The sequence below is a fragment of the Girardinichthys multiradiatus genome, chromosome 3 (assembly GCF_021462225.1).
Source record: "Girardinichthys multiradiatus isolate DD_20200921_A chromosome 3, DD_fGirMul_XY1, whole genome shotgun sequence".
NCBI lineage: Eukaryota > Metazoa > Chordata > Actinopteri > Cyprinodontiformes > Goodeidae > Girardinichthys > Girardinichthys multiradiatus.
The window spans coordinates 48,904,087-48,922,916 of NC_061796.1; the positions used below are offsets into that span (position 1 = coordinate 48,904,087).

Here is an 18,830-nt window from a genome sequence, read left to right on the forward strand (position 1 = left end):
TTAAGTGATTAGCAGGACTCTGGAGAACTTGACTGCATACTGAGAAGGAAATGCAGCCATTTGTTTGAGGTATGCTGGACCAGGGACACATCTAAAAGTTGCAGGACACTGGCCCTCGAGGACTGGAGTTTCACACCCCTGCTCTAGGGAGTCTAAATCAGCATGTTAATCAGTCATCATCATGGACCAGCGGAACTTGGTGACCCCTCCTAGTTCTCCATCTGCAAGGTCTTCCAGCAGCTCCAATGCATCCATCATGCAGCATTACGCTCCAGTGTCTCCACGGTGTTTAGATGTTTACAGCACTGTGTTACTGCCTCACACCTTCTGTGTTAATCTGTGGTCATCCTGGAGATCATCAGGGAGAGGAATGAGATGGTGAGAAAACTTGAGATGTTGTGCGGATCATCAAGAACCATCAGCACTGATGCCGCCCAGGGGTGTGTTCTATCCCCACTCCTCTTCTCCCTCTATACTAATGACTGGACCTCAGAGGACCCGTCCGTGAAACTCCTTAAGTTTGCAGATGACACCACTGTGATTGGACTGATCCAGGATGGTGATGAGTCTGCATACAGACAGCAGGTGGATCGGCTGGTCCACTGGTGCAGTCAGAACTACCTTGAACTTACCCACTCAAGACTGAAGAGATGATGGTAGACTTTCAGAGAACACCACCCCCACATACCCCCCTCACCAACCAACAACACTGTGTCTGCTGTGGACCACTTCAGGTTCCTAGGAACCACCATTTCTCCAAACCTGAGATGTTCCTCACACATAGACACTGTCCAGAAGAAGGTCCAGCAGAGACTGTACTTCCTGAGGCAACTCAAGAAGTTCAACCTTCCACAGGAGCTGCTGGTCATCTTCTACACTGCCATCATTCAGTCTGTCCTGTCTTCATCCATCTCAGTGTGGTTTGGATCATCCACCAAACAGGACAGGTCCAGACTGCAACGAATAATCAGGACTGCAGAGAGAATAATCAGAGCTGACCTTCCCTCCATCCAGGACTTATACAGGTCAAGGGTCAGAAAAAGAGCTGCTAACATCTCTGCAGATCCCACACACCCTGCACATAAACTGTTCAGAGCTTTACCTACAGGTGGCGCTACATAGACTGTTTTTTTCCCCTGAGAGGTGCTTCTCTGATTCATACAATAAACACCTTGCAGCCTGAATAGGTAGCTACTCTGCTGGAAACTTAATTTAACACATCTGTACTGCTACAACCTGCCTTTCGTTAATTATACACACTACCGGTCAAACGTTTTACAACCTCTTTCTCATTAAATGTTTTTCTTTATGTTCACGACTACATTGTACACAGATTCTCACTGAAGGCATCAAAACAGTGAATGAACTCATATTGAATTATGTAGCAAAACTATTATAGTTTTCTTAAAGTAGCCACCCTGTAATGACTGAAATATTAACCTTTGACCTTCTCTCAATGAACTACTGGGAAGTTCTTTCAGGACTCTTTGAAAAACCATTTCAGGTGACCACCTCATGAAGCTCATTCAGAGAACGCCAAGAGAGCAAAGCATGAGAGCAAAGGGTGGCTAGTTGGAAGAATCTAAAATATAAAAATATTTAGTTAATTCACACTTTTTATTTACTACATAATTAATATGGGTTCATCCATAGTAGGTGAAAATCTACAATGTAAATAGTCGTGAAAATAAAGAGATCCATTAAGTAAGAAAGTGGATCTAAAACATTTGACCGGTAGTGAATAAAAAAATAGAAAAACTCTGTACCTCCACAGTGGGGAAACGAGCATTTGATACACTGCAGATTTTGCAAGTTGTCTCACTTGCAAAGCATGTAAAAGTCTTTAATTTTAATCATAGGTTCTAGTCAACTGTAAGAGACTGAATCTAAAACAAAAATGCAGAAAATCACATTGGGTGATTTAAGTAATTAGCATTTTATTTCATGACATCAGTATTTGATACATCAGAAAACTAAATTTAATGTTTGGTGCAGAAACCTTTGTTTGCAATAACAGAGGTCAGATGTTTCCTGTAGTTCTTGACCAGGTTTAAAATCACTGCAGCAGAGATTTTGGACCAGTCCTCCATACAAATCTTATCCAGATCCTTCAGGTTTCGGGGCTGTGGGACTTTCAGCTCTCTCCAAAGGTTTTCAATTGAGTTCAGGTATGGAGACCGGCTAGGACACTCCAGGACCTTTAGATGCTTCTTATGGAGCCACTCCTTAGCTGCTCCTAGCTGTGTGCTTCGGGTCGTTGTCCTGCTGGAAGACCCAGCCATGGCCCATCTTCAATGCCCTTACTGAGGGAAGGAGGTTGTTGACTAAGATCTCCTGATACATGGACCCTTCCATCCTCCCTCCCAATGGTGCAATTGTTCTGTCCCCTTTGCAGAAAACATCTCCAAAGAATGATGTTTCCACCTCCATGCTTCACAGTAGGGATGGTGTTCTTGGGGTTGTCCTCATCCTTCTTCCAAACACGGCGAGTGGAGTTTAGACCAAAAAGCTCAATTTTTGTCTCCTCAGACCACATGACCTTCTCCCGTTCCTTCTCTGGATCATCCAGATGGTCCTTGGAAGCTTCAGACGGGCCTGGACATGCGCTGGCTTGAGCAGGAGGACCTTGCAGCGCTGCAGGATATTAATCCATGGTGGTGTAGTGTGTTACTGATGGTCTTCTTTGAGACTGTGGTCCCAACTCCCTTCAGGTCATTGACTAGGTCCTGCCATGTAGTTCTGGGCTGATTCCTCACCTTCTTCATGATCATTGATGTCCCATGAGGTGTGATCTTGCATGGAACCCCATGCAGAATCAGCAGCGTATCAAGTACTTGTTCTCCCTGCTGTACATAAGGTTCCTTTTAGACTTGAAGTCTGTGCTGTGAGCGCTTTGAGCTGAAGTCAAGTTCCTGGTTTGTACACACAATCCTGGCCACTAAAGCTGACTCTGATGTTTGGACCACCGTGCTTCATGGTGTTCTGTGGCTTGAATTCAGTTTTTGGAGCTTGGCTGACGAACTGACAGCGGCTCCTCGACCCAAAAAGAACAGTCTTGACTCCATGAGTCCAGAAAACATTCAGTTTTCTTATGATTCTTTCTGGATTTGGTTTCCATTTTAAAGCTTCTGAGATCATTTTAGTTCAGCAACATCATTTTCTGCTTTCTTTTATCTGTTCCTCCCTCTCTAATCAAACCATGCTGCTCTTCAGAACATCCACTGGAATGACCCATTTCACTCAGTTTCAGAGAAGAACCATCATGTCCAACATCTGCTGCCACCTGTTTGTTCACACACTGAACGGCCTGACTGACTGAGCTACACGCTGCTATTATTCAGAACACGTCCCTTTGATTAATGGATCAGCAGAGTTCGGGTCCTGGCTGTTTGCTCTGTGGGTTTTCGGTGATTCTGCTGCACCCACCAGTAAATCGTTTAGCATGTAGACACAAACACTCAATTGTTCTAGCTGTAGATGTTAAAATGCAGCAAAAAAACATCAGCAGGAAACTAAACTTTTGCACAGACATTTTTTGACTTGAAGGAAAAAACAAAACTTAAATATGGAAACAAACATTTTCTAAAATTTTACCCTAACAGAACAAAAACCTGAACACTGCCATGCTGCTGTTGTGGTTCAGACCAGAGGGTGGCAGCAGAATTAACCTGGGCAGTGCAAAGACTCAATTACCCAGAGTTCTGCTGGCCTGGGGAGAGGGGGCGGGGCATACCTGTTAACACCTGCAGGGAGTTGAGAGTCTAAAGACTGAAGGAAGAAAAACAGAAAAGTGACAGAGAGGGAGAGAAGGGAGCATGTTGAGAAGTAACTGAACCGAACCTGAGGGCTCTGATTTGGACCGATTAGGTCCAAGTTCTGTCTTATTCGACCTGGATAAATCTGGAGCCACCAAGATTTAACTGGATCCCACTGGATAAAGGTTTCTCAACTCTGATCTGAAGCAGGAAGTGAAGAAGTAGCAACCATGGTGAGTTCACTGACTTAATTCTTCAAAAGGAAAACAGACCCAAACCCACCAGTGCAGACTGAGGTTCTGGTTCTACAGTTTGTTTGGATGAAATGATCCTTAATGAGATTTCTGGAGTTTGTTGGAACTGAAGAAACTTCCTGAAAACTATATATTTTTTCTGTTGATTCTGGAAAAAAACTAGAAAATTTAAAAATTCCTTAACCAGCAAAACAAAAAATGTAAATCAAATACAAAATAAATCAGATTAATGATTAAGAAACAATCAGTCAGTCATTTTCTCTACCACTTCTTCCATACTGGGTCAGTGGGAGCTGGTGCCTATCTCCAAACAACCACGCACACACTCATTCAGACCTAAGGGCAATTTAGAGACCAATTTACCTAACAGTCGTGTTTTTGGATTGTGGGAGGAAGCTGGAGTACCCAGGGGGGAACCCATGCATGCACGGGGAGAACATGCAACCTCCATGCAGAAAGAAAATGTTTTCAACTGAAAAAGTTAAATGTTTTCAAATCTTTCTTTGCTCTTGTTTACAGTTTGAATTGTAAACATGTTTTGTTTGGAGGTTTTAGATCCAAACGGACCAATCAGAGATCAGTTTACAGGTGGTGGATGTCTGCTTGTCAGTGGGGTTCATTTGAGATGATTTAAGGAGATGTCTGTTTCCTGCTGCTGATTGTTTGTTCCTGTAAAAATATTTGTTTAGCTGGAGATTAAATGTGTAAAGAAGCAGCTGCAGCCAGCGGCCCTCGGGGGCCCTTGGGGGCCCTCAGGCAGGGGATTTTATTCTGTCTTTCTTGGCTCTAATTAATCTCAGGTGAGCTGATCCCTACAGTAACTTTATTTGTTTGTTTTTCACTCAGTTTTACTTCTGACTGAAACTCAGTGTGAGTTCACAGAAAGCTAATCACATGTAACACACACACAGGTTTTACTATAAGTTGTGAGGACCTTGCATTGACTCTCATTGTCTTCCACTGATTTCCATTCATTTTCAACCCTTTCTATGGCCTAACCCTGACCCTACCCCTAAAACTAACTCAATTCACACCTTAGTCCTAAACCTGACCCCTCAAAACAGCACATGAGGACCATGAAAATGTCCTCACTTTGATGGTGAAATACAAAAAGTGGTCCTCACTCACCCGCACAAACAGGAACACACACACACGCACACACTCCCGCCCTGCAGCATGCAGCGTCCTGCAGCTCAGCATGTCCTCGCAGGACTCTGGAATGCTGGAATTCAGCTGGGATGAGGCAGCAGACAGCGGGGCCCCGGGAATGTTTCAAAGGGCCCACAGCCTGCAGTGAAATCACTTTACTGAATAAAAGTAATTGCACGTGACCCTCAGCCATTCAGATTCCTCTGGGGGTCAAACTGAGACTGCAGATATTATTGGTTATTGATGAGAGACTGTGTTCTGATGCACAGGGCAGCAAGGAGCGGTACCACTGGCAAGCCCAGAATGTGAAGGTGAGCGGCGTGGACGACATGGTTCTGCTGTCAAAGATCAATGAGGACGCCATCACAGACAACCTGAAGAAGAGATACATGGACGACTACATCTTCGTATCCTCCGTCCACACACACACACACACACACACATACACACACATACACACACACACACACACACACACACACACACATACAGACCTCTTTATACACTTGTTCACAGGAAACGGTGTCCAACAGAGAATGTTCTGATACTGTTCCTTGACCCAGCTGTCAGACCTACATCGGCCCGGTTCTGATCTCGGTGAACCCCTTTAAACAGCTGCCGTACTTCACTGACAGAGAGGTGGAGCTGTACCAGGGAGCGGTGAGACAGACAGACAGACAGAAGCATAGACAGACAGACAGACAGACAGAGGCACAGACACACAGACAGACAGAGGCACAGACAGACAGACAGAAGCATAGACAGACAGACAGACAGACAGAGGCACAGACAGACAGACAGACAGACAGACAGAAGCATAGACAGACAGACAGACAGACAGAGGCACAGACAGACAGACAGACAGACAGACAGACAGACAGACAGAGGCACAGACAGACAGACAGACAGACAGACAGACAGACAGACAGAAGCATAGACAGACAGACAGACAGACAGAGGCACAGACAGACAGACAGACAGACAGACAGACAGACAGACAGACAGACAGACAGTAACTCTCTCACTCTCCCCCCCCTCCCCAGGCTCAGTATGAGAACCCCCCCCACATCTACGCTCTGGCTGACAACATGTACAGGAACATGATGATCGACAGTGAGAACCAATGTGTCATCATCAGGTGGGCGGAGCTTCGGCAGTCTTGGTTCCATGAGTTCAGAAACGTTTAAAATTTCACATATTTAGATTTGAAACCTGCAGGTTTGCAGTCTGAGATTTTTCAGTTTCCATGACAAAATTTAATGTAAAGACAGATTTTAATTTTAAACTGGAATTCTAAATCTGACATGTAAATATATTCAATGTCTCAATGTTTTCAATTTATGTGACCTCAGCGGAGAGAGCGGAGCTGGAAAAACCGTCGCTGCCAAATACATCATGAGCTATGTGTCCAAAGTGTCTGGAGGAGGAGAAAAAGTACAGGTGCATACTAAAAGTACTAATTCAAGTACTGGATTTAGCTGCTGATACAGCCGTCACCATGGTTACCATCACTAATGTCAAACTGCTCATAGAGACTGATTTTTACATTGCATTACCATAAATTCGGGGTGCACTGATTGATAGGTTGGCCAATTTCCTTAATTTTGGGTCATTGGCAATCAGCTGATACTTATCTACCTCCGCAAAGGTCTGAAAATCAGACGCTGTCCTCATTTTATCCACTGTGAGGCAGGGCTGACTGATAGACCCCCCCACCACGTCATGTCTGCATCTGTGTGGTTAACAGAAGTCACCACACTGTTGCCCACTTAGCGTCTTTGTCGCTATGTTTCGCGACTTTTCAGACCCCTTTTGAAAAAAGCGACTCATGACAAATCCAGCGGATATTGTTCAATGTTTTTCATTAAATAAGATTGGAACATTGAAGGTCTATGTGACCTTCAAACACTTGACAGTGTTAGAAGTATCAGCAGGTCAGGCTCTTTTTCCTGATCAGCCAGAAAACTGCAGTCGGTGCACCCCACCCTATATGTCATTACCACGCTAACCACCTCCGCTGATCGCTGTGCAGCATGTTAAAGACATCATCCTGCAGTCCAACCCCCTGCTCGAGGCCTTTGGAAATGCCAAGACCGTCCGCAACAACAACTCCAGCAGATTTGTGAGCATAAATACACACCAGTACTAGAAACCAGTGCCACATATACAGACCAGTGCAAACAGAATAAGACACACGTGTACTCCTGTCAGGGAAAATACGTCGAGATACAGTTCAGCCGAGGAGGAGCTCCTGATGGAGGAAAAATCTCCAACTTCTTGCTGGAAAAAAGCAGAGTTGTCTCCCAGAACCCTGGAGAGAGAAACTTCCACATCTACTACCAGGTACCGCAGCGTGTAGTACTTCTAGGTACTAGAACATAGTGATTACTGGTGTGAAGTGTGTGTTTTAATACTTATCTCACACACTTGTGTGAGGTCAGCTTCTAGGTGGAGCCAGCGGGGAACAGAGGGAGAACCTCGGGGTCACGACCCCCGACTACTACTATTACATGAACCAATCAGGAACCTACACTGTGGAGGACATCAATGACAAGAAGGATTTCACTGATACGATGGTGCTCACCTGCTTCTGTCTCCAGCTGTCTCTGTCTACAGCTCTGTGTAACCGTCTTTATGTCTCGCAGGGTGCGATGTCAGTTGTGGGTCTGTCTTTGGATGATCAGGATTCGGTTCTGCAGCTCGTGGCAGGAATTCTTCATCTGGGAAACATCAGCTTCCGAGAGGAAAACAACTATGCTGTGGTGGAGAGCCAGGACTGTAGGCAAACACACAATAACACCTCAGAACATGCAGAACCGCATACACAGAACACAGTCAGAACTTCTCAGAACAAGCAGAACACATCAGACTGCATAGAATACATCACAATAAATCAGAACTCAGAATGTATCAGAACATGTCAGACCTTCACAGAACACACAGCTGACAGCATAGCACTCTGCACAGGAGCAGATCCTGCAGGAACTCTCAGGTGTACAGATACTGTTCAGTGAGCAACACCAGCATCTTCTTCAGGAGCTTCCTGCTCTATTGTTCTCACTGACGTGAGTTTGTTGTGAAGCTAAAACTTTGGGATCCTGTCTCCATCAGTCCTAGCCTTTCCAGCCTACCTGCTGGGAATACCTCAGGACGGCCTCTGCAGCAAACTCACCAGTCGGATCATGGACAGTAAGTGGGGCGGGAAGACCGAGACCATCTCCGTTACTCTGAACACGGAGCAGGCCTGTTTCTCCAGAGACGCCCTGTCCAAAGCTCTGTACACTCGACTCTTTGATTACCTGGTGGACGTGAGTCCCAGCAGCCGTCTCCATGCTCTGCTTTCTGACTGTTTGTGGTTGTCCTGCTCACCTGGTGTCTCCTGTTTCTCAGTGTATTAATAAAGCCATGCAGAAGAAGACGGAGGAGCTCAACATCGGAGTCCTTGACATCTACGGCTTTGAGATCTTCCAGGTAAAGAAGTGCTCCTGATTCATTAGGATCAGCTGGTGTTCCAGATGAACATCTGGAAGTTCTCTGTTTGGAAACCTTGTCTCACTATGTTCTGATGAAACATCTTCTAAATTTAAACTAATGACAATGACAAAACCACCACTGACGGTGACGGCCAAATGCTGCCTGAAGCAACCAGAACCAGACTGGGTTAGATCTTTAGTGTCTGGTTCAATAGTGGATCATCAAGAGAAGAGCAGACAATGTTCCTAAAACATCCAACCCTCTCTCTTCCTTGTGAGATCTGGTTCTGGGGGCTACAGGTCCAGGTGAAGGGTCCTAAGGGGGTTTCAGACCAAAAAGGATGGAGAGATGTCTGCAGCAGCTCTACTCTGAGCTCCTCCTGGGTGATAGAGCTCTTCTCCAGATCTCCAGGTAGAGCATGCTCCCCCTACAGGCGAAGATCATTTCTGTTTCTTATATCCAGGATCTGGTTCCTTCAATCATGATCAAAGTCTCAGCACCTTTGGGAATGGCTAGAATGTGGATGAAGCAGTAAATCAACTCCCTCATAACTGCAGATGGAGCTCTGATCCGTCTTCTGCTCCATCCTGTCAAGAACACCAGGATACTTGAACATCTCCTCGGGGGCAGAGAGTCACCACTGAGCTGCAGAAAGCTGAGAATAGTGACCTTTGCCTGAGAGTGGCTGAATCTCATTCCAGCTGGTTCACATATGCTGTGAACCGACCCAGGACAGCTGACCTGGCCTGAAGTTACCAACAGAACTAAATCATCTGTAAATGGCACCATGGCACCCTGACGTTGCTATACCAGACCCCTTCATGTCAACGACTACACAATGAGATGTTGTCCAGGAACACCACAAACAGGATGGAGACCTGAAGCAGCCCTGGCTCCTAAAACATTCAGCAGATTTTAGGTTCCCTAAAAAACCCACATTCTCAGGACATTGAGGTGCTGACTGGCAGCATATGGACTGAGAAAACGACCCATCTTCATGGAAACTGCAGAACCCAATCGTCTCACAGTAAACACCTGAACAGTTTCCTTCAGGTACATGGGGAGATACCTGAGGGCTTATTCTTTAGCTGCAATCACAGATTTTAATTTTCCTTCTGGATTTCACTACAGTTTAAATGATGTCAGAGTGAACACTGCTCTCTGCACGTTAAAATAAGTACTGCTGGTCAACGATGCATAGAACAGTTTCTTCTTCGTTTCAGCAAAATGGCTTCGAGCAGTTTTGCATCAACTTTGTGAACGAGAAGCTGCAGCAGATTTTTATCGAGCTCACTCTGAAGGCTGAACAGGTAACTTTTCTTATTCTGATTTCATGAAGATTTCTCCTTACGTAAGATTTGTTTCTGCAGAAACATTGGCTCATGTGACCACATTGTCATTTGGATATGTTTGTATGTGTTGGTTCTGATTCTGGTATTGGGTTCCTGCAGGAGGAATATGTTCAGGAAGGGATCAAATGGACTCCAATTGAGTATTTTAACAACAAGGTGGTTTGTGACGTCATCGAGTCCAAACTGGTGAGTCGAACAATCACAGAAACGGCTCTATTAGGGACCAGAGCTTTTAGCACACATGACTTCTTCCATCTGTATCCCAGAATCCTCCTGGGATTATGAGCATCCTGGATGATGTTTGTGCCACCATGCACGCCAAAGGTGAGGGAGCAGATCAGACGCTGCTGCAGAAACTACAGGGACAAATAGGATCACACGAGCACTTCAGCAGCTGGAACAAAGGCTTCATCGTCCACCACTATGCTGGCAAGGTCCTCTACTGTTCACCACCACACCTGTTCACCTGCCCCTCTTTACTTCTTCCTCACTGAGCTCACCTGTGACGGCCGCACCTGTTTCTCTCTCAGGTGTCGTATGATGTCAGCGGGTTCTGTGAGCGGAACAGAGATGTTCTGTTCAATGACATCATCGAGCTGATGCAGAGCAGCGAGTTGTGAGTACTTGGAGCATCGTCAGAGACCTCTGGGGGGACTTGGGGAGTAAACTCTTTATGAGGACACCTCTTGTTTATATATTATTCCAATTGTAATTTGTTTTAGTGTTGTGAAGCACTTTGTGATCTGTGTCTTGAGAGGTGCTATATAAATACAATTTTACTTACTTGTTTATGAGGACATTTGGATCAAACCACCATGCAGTAGCAGGTTTAAAACAATAGTGCCTCCAAATGGCCAGCTGTTGTAACTGCAAGTCCAGGCAGTTTGGGGTGCTTTCAGAGGAGTGAAAGTGAACCAAACCGAACCTCTTATGGCCCAAGAGGCTCCGTGTTTTTCTAAGCCACAGTTGTAAATAAATAAATCAGGCCCAACCTTCTATTATTTATGCTCTTCAATCTAATTTTTATGGACCTGTGGAGCAGAAAGTAAAACTCAACAAAGCATTGACCCTTCAAAATAAAGTGTCACAATGAAAACAGAGGTATGAGTTAACACGTACAGAAAGATGGGCATCTGTTTTTGAGCTAATATTTAAACCTGTCTGTGATGTGTTTGTGGTCAGTCCATTTATCAGAGCTCTGTTCCCGGAGAACCTGGAGGTGGAAAAACGAGGGCGACCAACCACAGCCAGCAGCAAGATCAAGGTGAGACCAGTCGTCAGATATTTTATTTTTATTCTTTATTTGAACTCAGAAGGTTCAAATAAAGCGTTCATACCAGTAAACATCATGGCTTACACTGCCATCTCCAACCTTTCCAGAAACAAGCCAACAGTCTGGTCCAGACCCTGATGAAGTGCACCCCCCACTACATCCGCTGCATCAAACCCAACGAGACCAAACGGCCCAGGGACTGGGAGGAGAACCGTGTCAGGCACCAGGTGGAGTACCTGGGGCTCCGAGAGAACATCAGAGTCCGTCGAGCTGGATACGCCTACCGACGAGTCTTCAACAAGTTCTTGCACAGGTCTCACTTGAAACACAGGACAAAACGGAACCACCTGCTGCTTCCAATGCAATAATGGGGTCTCATGGTCTGCAGGTATGCCATCCTGACCAGAGAGACCTGGCCTGGGTGGAGGGGCGATCAACGCCAGGGAGTTCTGCACCTCCTCCACTCGGTCAACATGGATCAGGATCAGTTCCAGCTGGGAAAAGCCAAAGTTTTCATCAAAGCCCCTGAGTCGGTAAGAGACCCTCAGAAGGTGTTCATCCTGCTATCAAAGTAACACCAGTGTTCAGGGTTCCTGAAGCAGAACCTTCACCCTACAACATGAACTTGAAGGTTCTGTTCTGTTTGCTCAGTAAAACTGTAAATTTCAGTGTTTTTCTTTGGCAGCTTTTCCTGTTGGAGGAGATGCGAGAGAGAAAGTATAACAGTTACGCTCGCGTAATTCAGAAGGCGTGGCGCAAACACATCGCTGTCCGCAAATACGTCAAGATGAGGGAGGAAGGTCAGACAGTCTTCCTCAAACATGACAGAAGAGTCTGAGTCTGGTTTACAAATTGATGGATTTTCATTATTTTCAGCCTCCGATGTTCTCCTGAACAAAAAGGAACGCCGCAGAAACAGCATTAACAGGAACTTTGTGGGTGACTACATCGGTACCGACAACCATCCCGAGATCCGACAGTTTGTGGGCCGCAGAGAGAGGATCGACTTTGCTGATGTGGTGGTGAAATTTGACAGAAGATTTAAGGTAAAAACAGCTGAACAAACTCACCCAATAACGTCTCCTTCTAATCCATCCTCAATCAAACTTGTTGTGGATTCACCTTCAACTGAATCCGCTGCGACGTTCGCCTCTCGGAAAACTGGCAGCTTTCTGAGATGTTTTCCCACTTTATTCTTCGCTAATCTTTCTCTATGTAAATTAATGGACTTTAGATAGTTTGAAGAAGACGTAATAACCCTTCCCAGGTTGAGCGGCAGCAACACTTGCTGCTAAAAGATAATTGCTGATGTCTTTCCAAGACTGTGATCCAAATGTCCTGGTTCACTGCAGAGGTCAATGGTTCCACTGTTTCAAAACAGAACTGTAATCTAAAGTGCTCCAACATGTTCTTGTTCCTGCTGTTCTACAGACCGTGAAACGGGACTTCATTCTTACCCCAAAGTTCCTGTATTTGATTGGCCGAGAGAAGGTGAAGCAGGGTCCAGATAAAGGCCAGATCCAAGAGATTCTAAAGAGGAAGATTGAACTCAACAGGATTCAATCTGTTTCTCTCAGGTAAGCCACCAGAACCAAAACTAAAAGCAGAAACTAGAACCAGGCAAACAGTCACAAGTGGAACTGGGAAACCATGAAGGTATGGAGAAATGGAGGGAGGAGATCATTGCTTCTATATGTGGTACTGATGTTTATCCTGGTCCATCTGTCTCTGCTAGCACTATGCAGGACGACTTCTTCATCATCCATGAGGAAGAGTACGACAGCGTTCTTCAGAGCATCTTTAAGACGGAGTTCCTCAGTCTGCTGGTGAAACGTTACCAGGAGAAGACGGACAAGAAGCTGTCGCTGAAATTCAACAACCTGTCAGTACCGCAGCCCAGAACCAGTCTGTTTCTAAAAGCTCTCAGCTTATCTCACTGCAGTTACAGCGTTTGACTTCCTGTTTTAGTGGACAACGTGTCTCTGGTGTGGCTGTTCTAGATGAGTTCATCCAGAAAATGTTTGCATGTTATAAAGTTCTGGTTTAATAGCTGGAGGCTTAATCAGAACACAGCAGGTCCACAGAGCTGACATCAGTGTGAAACACATCAGCCCTGATCCAGATTTACCAAAACACTCTGAGAAGTTCTGATATGTCTCACGTTCTCCTCCCTGTCTCCATCCAGTCTGGAGTTTAAGGTGAAGAAGGGCCGACATCTATTTAGCTCTTCAGGCTCCCGACAGATCCAGTTCCAGGTGGGTCAGGGAGATGAGGTGGTGCTGAAACCCAGTGGGAAGATCCTGCAGGTCTCAATCGGGCCGGGTCTCCCGAAGAATTCCAGTAAGCTCTAACTGGGTTTGTTCACCATGTCAGAGTCCACGTTTGCCTCACATAACTCCCTGTGTGTTTGATCTGATTTGCAGGACCAACCAGAAAAGATAACCGCAAGAGCCACTACATGGGCAACCAGGCTCCACCCACCTACCAGAACAACACTGGTACCAGCAGGTTTCCTTCTGGAGTCAGAACATCTCATATATTTATATATATATTCATAGTTTGCTGGATTTCTCTTTGCTTTTTCTTTAGCACCTCACAACAGGGGGGGCGGAGCACTCAGAGGACACCCCGCCTTCTTGAGAGGGTCCACTCTGAGGAAACAGGCCAGCATGGAGCAGCCCACCCTGCCCCGACTCCAGAACCAGCACCGCCCCAGTAACCAGCTTCCCCAGGACCAGGACATGGGCTTCATGAGCGTCCCTGATCAGGGTGCAGCAGGGTGAGATACCACTGGGTCCAGTACTCTGTGGTCGAAGGTTAAATCAGCTGCCGTCCAGGTAACTGTGTGTGACATTTTTCCCCTTTCTTTGCCTGCAGGCTCCACAGGCGCCTCTCAAAGGAAGTGAAACCTCTTCCAGGAGCGGGTCGGCCCAAACCAAAGCCCCGGTCTCCTCAGTGCAGAGCTCTGTATGCTTATGATGCCCAGGATACCGACGAGCTCAGCTTCAACACTGATGACATCATTGAGATACTGACAGAAGGTACTGTTGATCAAATACGTCAGAGGCTCATTAACTACCACAGGTCCAAACGAGCCATGACAATAATGAAACTTGTTAGTATTATTTAGATCCTCCTCCAACTACTCCTCAGATTCTCAGCTTTTATTTTGAAAAAGCAATCGACAGGTGTCCTCTGAGTGGATTGATCCACTGTTTACCTGAAGCTCTTCCTCAGGTAAACCAAGGTCATGACAATCTGGAGCTGCTCGGAGGAAAGGAGGAGTCCAGAAAGAGAATGTTGAGTTTTTAGGAGAACTGGAACATCTTTTATTTTCAGCTAAATCCAGATTGGCTTTTCAATACAGAAGGTCTTATTGAAATTATTGGCCATGTCTGGTGTCGTCCATTTAGAACAGTTCAAAGATGAACCGATTCGGCTTTTCTGGACCATTATCAGTTTCTAGTGTTCTTTTAGGTGTGACCTACAAGGACTGCGACACGAAGAGAAAAATGTTCTGCAGCTTTTGTGTTTCAGGCAGGAGGGTTAAATTCAGCTGAAGATAAATGACATTATTCCACCAAAATGCTTCAAAGCATAGGTCTAACCTCTGGTTTAAAGCCTACAATATTAGGAGTTCTGGTTTCAATTGGATCCAGAATTCAAAGAGTTTCTACATTTTACCTCCAGATCACAGATCAGAACCAAATAGGGAAACGGAGTGGTTCTAAATGTCACAGGTACTCATGTGATCTTGATAAATGTTTTCTTTGCTGTTTGTTTGGTGGGCTGCACCAGCTTCCAGCGACCCACTATGGAAGAAGCGGTTTAGAAAATGAGTGACAGTTTGTTTGGTCTATTAAGGATTAAAATATAAACTACAATATATCTATTTTAGAAGATATGGATCATCATTATGGGTCGGTTCCTCACGTCCATTTTGTTTCTGTTCATATACTTCCATAAGAAGGAAAGGCAATGGTCAGTTCTGCAGCTGGTTAAGATGACATCATACATTAGACTTCTTTAGTTTATAATTTTCATCTATGGTGAAGAACCAACTCCAGCTGCTCCCCCTGGAGAAACCAAAGCTTTTATAAGGTCTGTACCACCATACTACCTTCCTGGTTCAGGAGAACATCAACATCCAGAATCACAGAAACAGAATAGGAGCTCTGTTGAGGGCCTCATCAGTTAATGGCTAAACTCTTTAACATTAGACGCTTTGTGATACTGGACTCCAGTATTGTGATGCTCTGGAACAGAACAGGTTACAAAAGAATCACTTGGAACCATACTGTCCAATATAAAAAAGTGATTTGAAAACCAGTTTCCTCCTGCTCACACAGCGACGTACTCTCCTCGGGTATTTAATGGTACTATTTGAGGTTCAATTCAATTCAGTTTATTTATATAGCTCCAATTCACAACACATGTCGTCTCAAGGTTCTTCACAACAGTCAAGTTCATACATTCCTATTAATCGTAATCATTGAACAGTTCAGTCAGATTCAGTTATTTATTCAAATTGGATAAAAAGTTTTTCTATCTAAGGAAACCCAGCAGATTGCATCCAGTCAGTGACTTGCAGCATTCACTCCTCCTGGATGAGCATGTAGAGACAGTGGACAGTCACTGGTGTTGACTTTGCAGCAATCCCTCATACTGAGCATGCATGTAGCGACAGTGGAGAGGAAAAACTCCCTTTTAACAGGAAGAAACCTCCAGCAGAACCAGAACCAGGCTCAGTGTGAGCGGCCATCTGCCACGACCGACTGGAGGTTTGAGAGAACAGAGCAGAGACACAAAGAGAACAAAGAAGCACTGATCCAGGAGTACTTTCTATGGGAAGGAAAAGTAAATGTTAATGGATGTAGCTCCTTTAGTCGTTTCATCTAGAAAGAAAGAACAGATAAACTCTGATCCAGTTTTCAAGGTTAGAGTCTGAAAGAGAGAACATAGAGTTAGTTACAGTAGAAGCTCAGTCAGTAGCCATGTCTAGGAGAGAGAAAGGGTTAAACACTAAAAGACAGGGCCAGGCGGATCATCGGTAGAAGGTGAGCATTAAGTTGTTGCCAGCAGCAGCTTGGACGATGCCCCTCTCCAGAAAGGTGTCACAGGTAGACACAGAGTCAGGCCAGGTGTAGCTTCTAGGAAGAGAATAGAGAGAACAAAGTTAAAAGCTGAAATAACAGCAAATAATGCAAAATTGGAGAGTAGTGTGAGAATGTAGCGAAGAGGGTGAAAGTGTTCATTATGTCCTCCAGCAGCCTAAGCCTATAGCAGCATAACTACAGAGATAGTTTCAGTTCAGATTATTTAGTTAAACGGCGCTTATTTACAACAATGTCGTCTCAAGGAACCCCACAAAGGGTCCCACTGATGGTCATTGTTATACTAAAAACCACAATGATTGGGATACCTCTCTCTGTCAGACTGATTATAACCATTAGAAAAGAGAAGGGGTCATACAGGTAGCAGAAATGGAGGGTGTGTTTGCACCTCAACCATAACTGAGCGGTTTAGGCTAAAACTAACTCCCCCTTATTCCATCCAACAGGGAGGGAAGAAGACGGAGGTAAAAAATAAGGAAGATAGCTCAGGATAACCTAAGCCACTCTAACTATAAGCTTTATCAAAAAGGAAAGTTTTAAGCCTAGCCTTAAAAGTAGACAGGGTGTCTGCCTCACGGACTAAAACTGGGAGCTGGTTCCACAGGAGAGGAGCCTGATAACTAAAGGATCTGCCTCCCATTCTACTTCTAGAGACTCTAGGAACCACCAGTAAACCTGCAGTCTGTGAACGAAGGTTGTCGTGGTTACGTATGGACTGTCTTTCACATGTCTTTTCACATTACTTACAGATCAGGTTTTCATTTTCTGTTGTAACTTGTAGTTGTGTGTCCAGCTGGTGGCCATATTTAAATAATTGCTACCTCATAGTTGTTTCTACCTTTTATAGTAAGCGCCCCCTTCAGGTCCCAGTGTGTATTATCCTACAGGGTTCTACATGGATATGTTTATGAACCTGAGGAACTTGCAGAGTTGCATTCTCTCTGTGGTTGTAAAGTCTTGTTCTGCAGTTAAATGTAAAGCTATAATTCCTACACATCCCTGTAGAGTCAGACTCTTATCACTGTCTTGTTTCTGTAGGTCCGTCTGGTTGGTGGTTCGGCCGGTTGCGGGGCAAAGAGGGGATGTTCCCTGGAAACTATGTGGAGAAGATCTAGACCTCCTTTTGGGGGCTCAAATGTCCTAGACCTGCAGCTGTGGATGGGGTCAGAGGTCGCTGTGACTTTCAGCACATCAACAGAACATTAGATTCCTTGGATACTTTTAGAAACAAACACATGCATGTTCCTCTGAGTGACATCCGTCAGTCAGCCAGAGTTTCATTATCCTCAGAGGTCAGCCAGGGGTCAGTCCTGGTCCAATCAGTTTCGAAGTGTTCTTAAAAAGCCTCAGAGTCCGATTAATGTTCCTAAGTGGTTCTCTGATCACCTCAGGTACTTTAAAGGGATAGTTAGATCAATGTTGACATCAGTATTACCACAGAGCTGAAAAGGTCAGCTAGTATATTTTCTAACAAGATGAACAGATCTGAAGCTGATATGTCAGTTTTTTATCTCTAATTAAATCATGAAATTAAGTCTGAAGTAGACACCCTCTGAGTTATTATTATTTTGAATAACTCTTTGAACTGAATGCTGGTTTAGTTCCAACTGATCCCTGATTAGTTTAGGAAACACTAAACCAATACTTCTCAGGTTTTCAGCATCAAAACACATTTATTCAGTGGATTTTATCTCCACCTATACTGTCTCCATTTTATCTAAAGTTTTTTTTTATTAATCCATCTCATCATGCCTTGTTTGGTTTGATTTTCAACCTTTACAGAGTGCATATGTACTTTCTGTAAACCAAAAGAAACCTCTCAACACTACATTACCCAGAGTTCCCGAGGAAAGGAGCGCTGCCTTCAAGTGCTTATGGAGATTAGACAGTCCAAAACTTGTACACACTGTGTCTTAATATTACATATTAGCTCTTATGTTGTAAATGAATCATTTTAAACTCAAATAGGAGATTGTTCTGACTGTAAAACACAAACTGAATAAAAACTCAGAAGAAAATCTACCAAGAGCCTTTTCATTTTGGAAACTATGCTGTTTTTATTTTTTCCTCTGTGAAACTAAAGATTTCATTTTAACACCAGTTGCTGGTTTGGATTCATGTGGACGGTTAAATGTAGTCCCTGGTGCTGCCTACAGGGGGAGCTGTGGGTCTACAGCAGCTGTTTAAACTGCGGACCGATGCTCCTTCTGGACCGCTGTGCTCCTCTGCGGAACATTGTCTGGTACCGCGGTTCAGTCATTAATGTGTTAGGAATAACCTTTATTAATATGACTCATAGCAGTTTTTCCCATTTATACCATAGTAATAGAAAGTATAAGTTCTAATGTTTCCATTTTGTTACAACAGGATAAGAAGCTCATAGACATACAGTTCAAGGAGAAATGACCTGAAGCTGGGGCACTGGGTTTGATAGTGGAGCAGCTGGTATAACTGGGTTG

At 44.6% G+C, this 18,830-nt stretch overlaps 1 protein-coding gene across 1 annotated transcript; it reads left to right on the top strand.

The window, feature by feature from the left end:
* Positions 1 to 3,751: 3,751 nt before the first annotated feature.
* On the top strand, positions 3,752 to 18,393 carry myo1eb (myosin IEb). The gene is made up of 27 exons (XM_047361805.1): positions 3,752 to 3,988; positions 5,428 to 5,565; positions 5,729 to 5,818; positions 6,202 to 6,296; positions 6,511 to 6,598; positions 7,191 to 7,280; positions 7,370 to 7,501; positions 7,600 to 7,734; positions 7,804 to 7,936; positions 8,270 to 8,466; positions 8,549 to 8,629; positions 9,856 to 9,942; positions 10,084 to 10,170; positions 10,251 to 10,418; positions 10,515 to 10,600; positions 11,167 to 11,248; positions 11,365 to 11,570; positions 11,646 to 11,790; positions 11,943 to 12,057; positions 12,134 to 12,303; positions 12,689 to 12,834; positions 12,993 to 13,139; positions 13,443 to 13,597; positions 13,681 to 13,755; positions 13,847 to 14,036; positions 14,135 to 14,298; positions 17,410 to 18,393. The coding sequence occupies exons 1-27, from the start codon at positions 3,986 to 3,988 to the stop codon at positions 17,484 to 17,486; spliced, it is 3,282 nt and encodes a 1,093-aa protein (XP_047217761.1). The 5' UTR covers positions 3,752 to 3,985; the 3' UTR covers positions 17,487 to 18,393.
* The last annotated feature ends 437 nt before the right edge of the window (positions 18,394 to 18,830 follow it).

Bases quoted from the DNA above. Each gene is read 5' to 3' on its own strand.
- myo1eb (XM_047361805.1), top strand. The intron at 10,419-10,514 runs GTCCTCTACTGT...TTTCTCTCTCAG, and splicing joins TCCACCACTATGCTGGCAAG to GTGTCGTATGATGTCAGCGG. The intron at 10,601-11,166 runs GTGAGTACTTGG...GTTTGTGGTCAG, and splicing joins CTGATGCAGAGCAGCGAGTT to TCCATTTATCAGAGCTCTGT.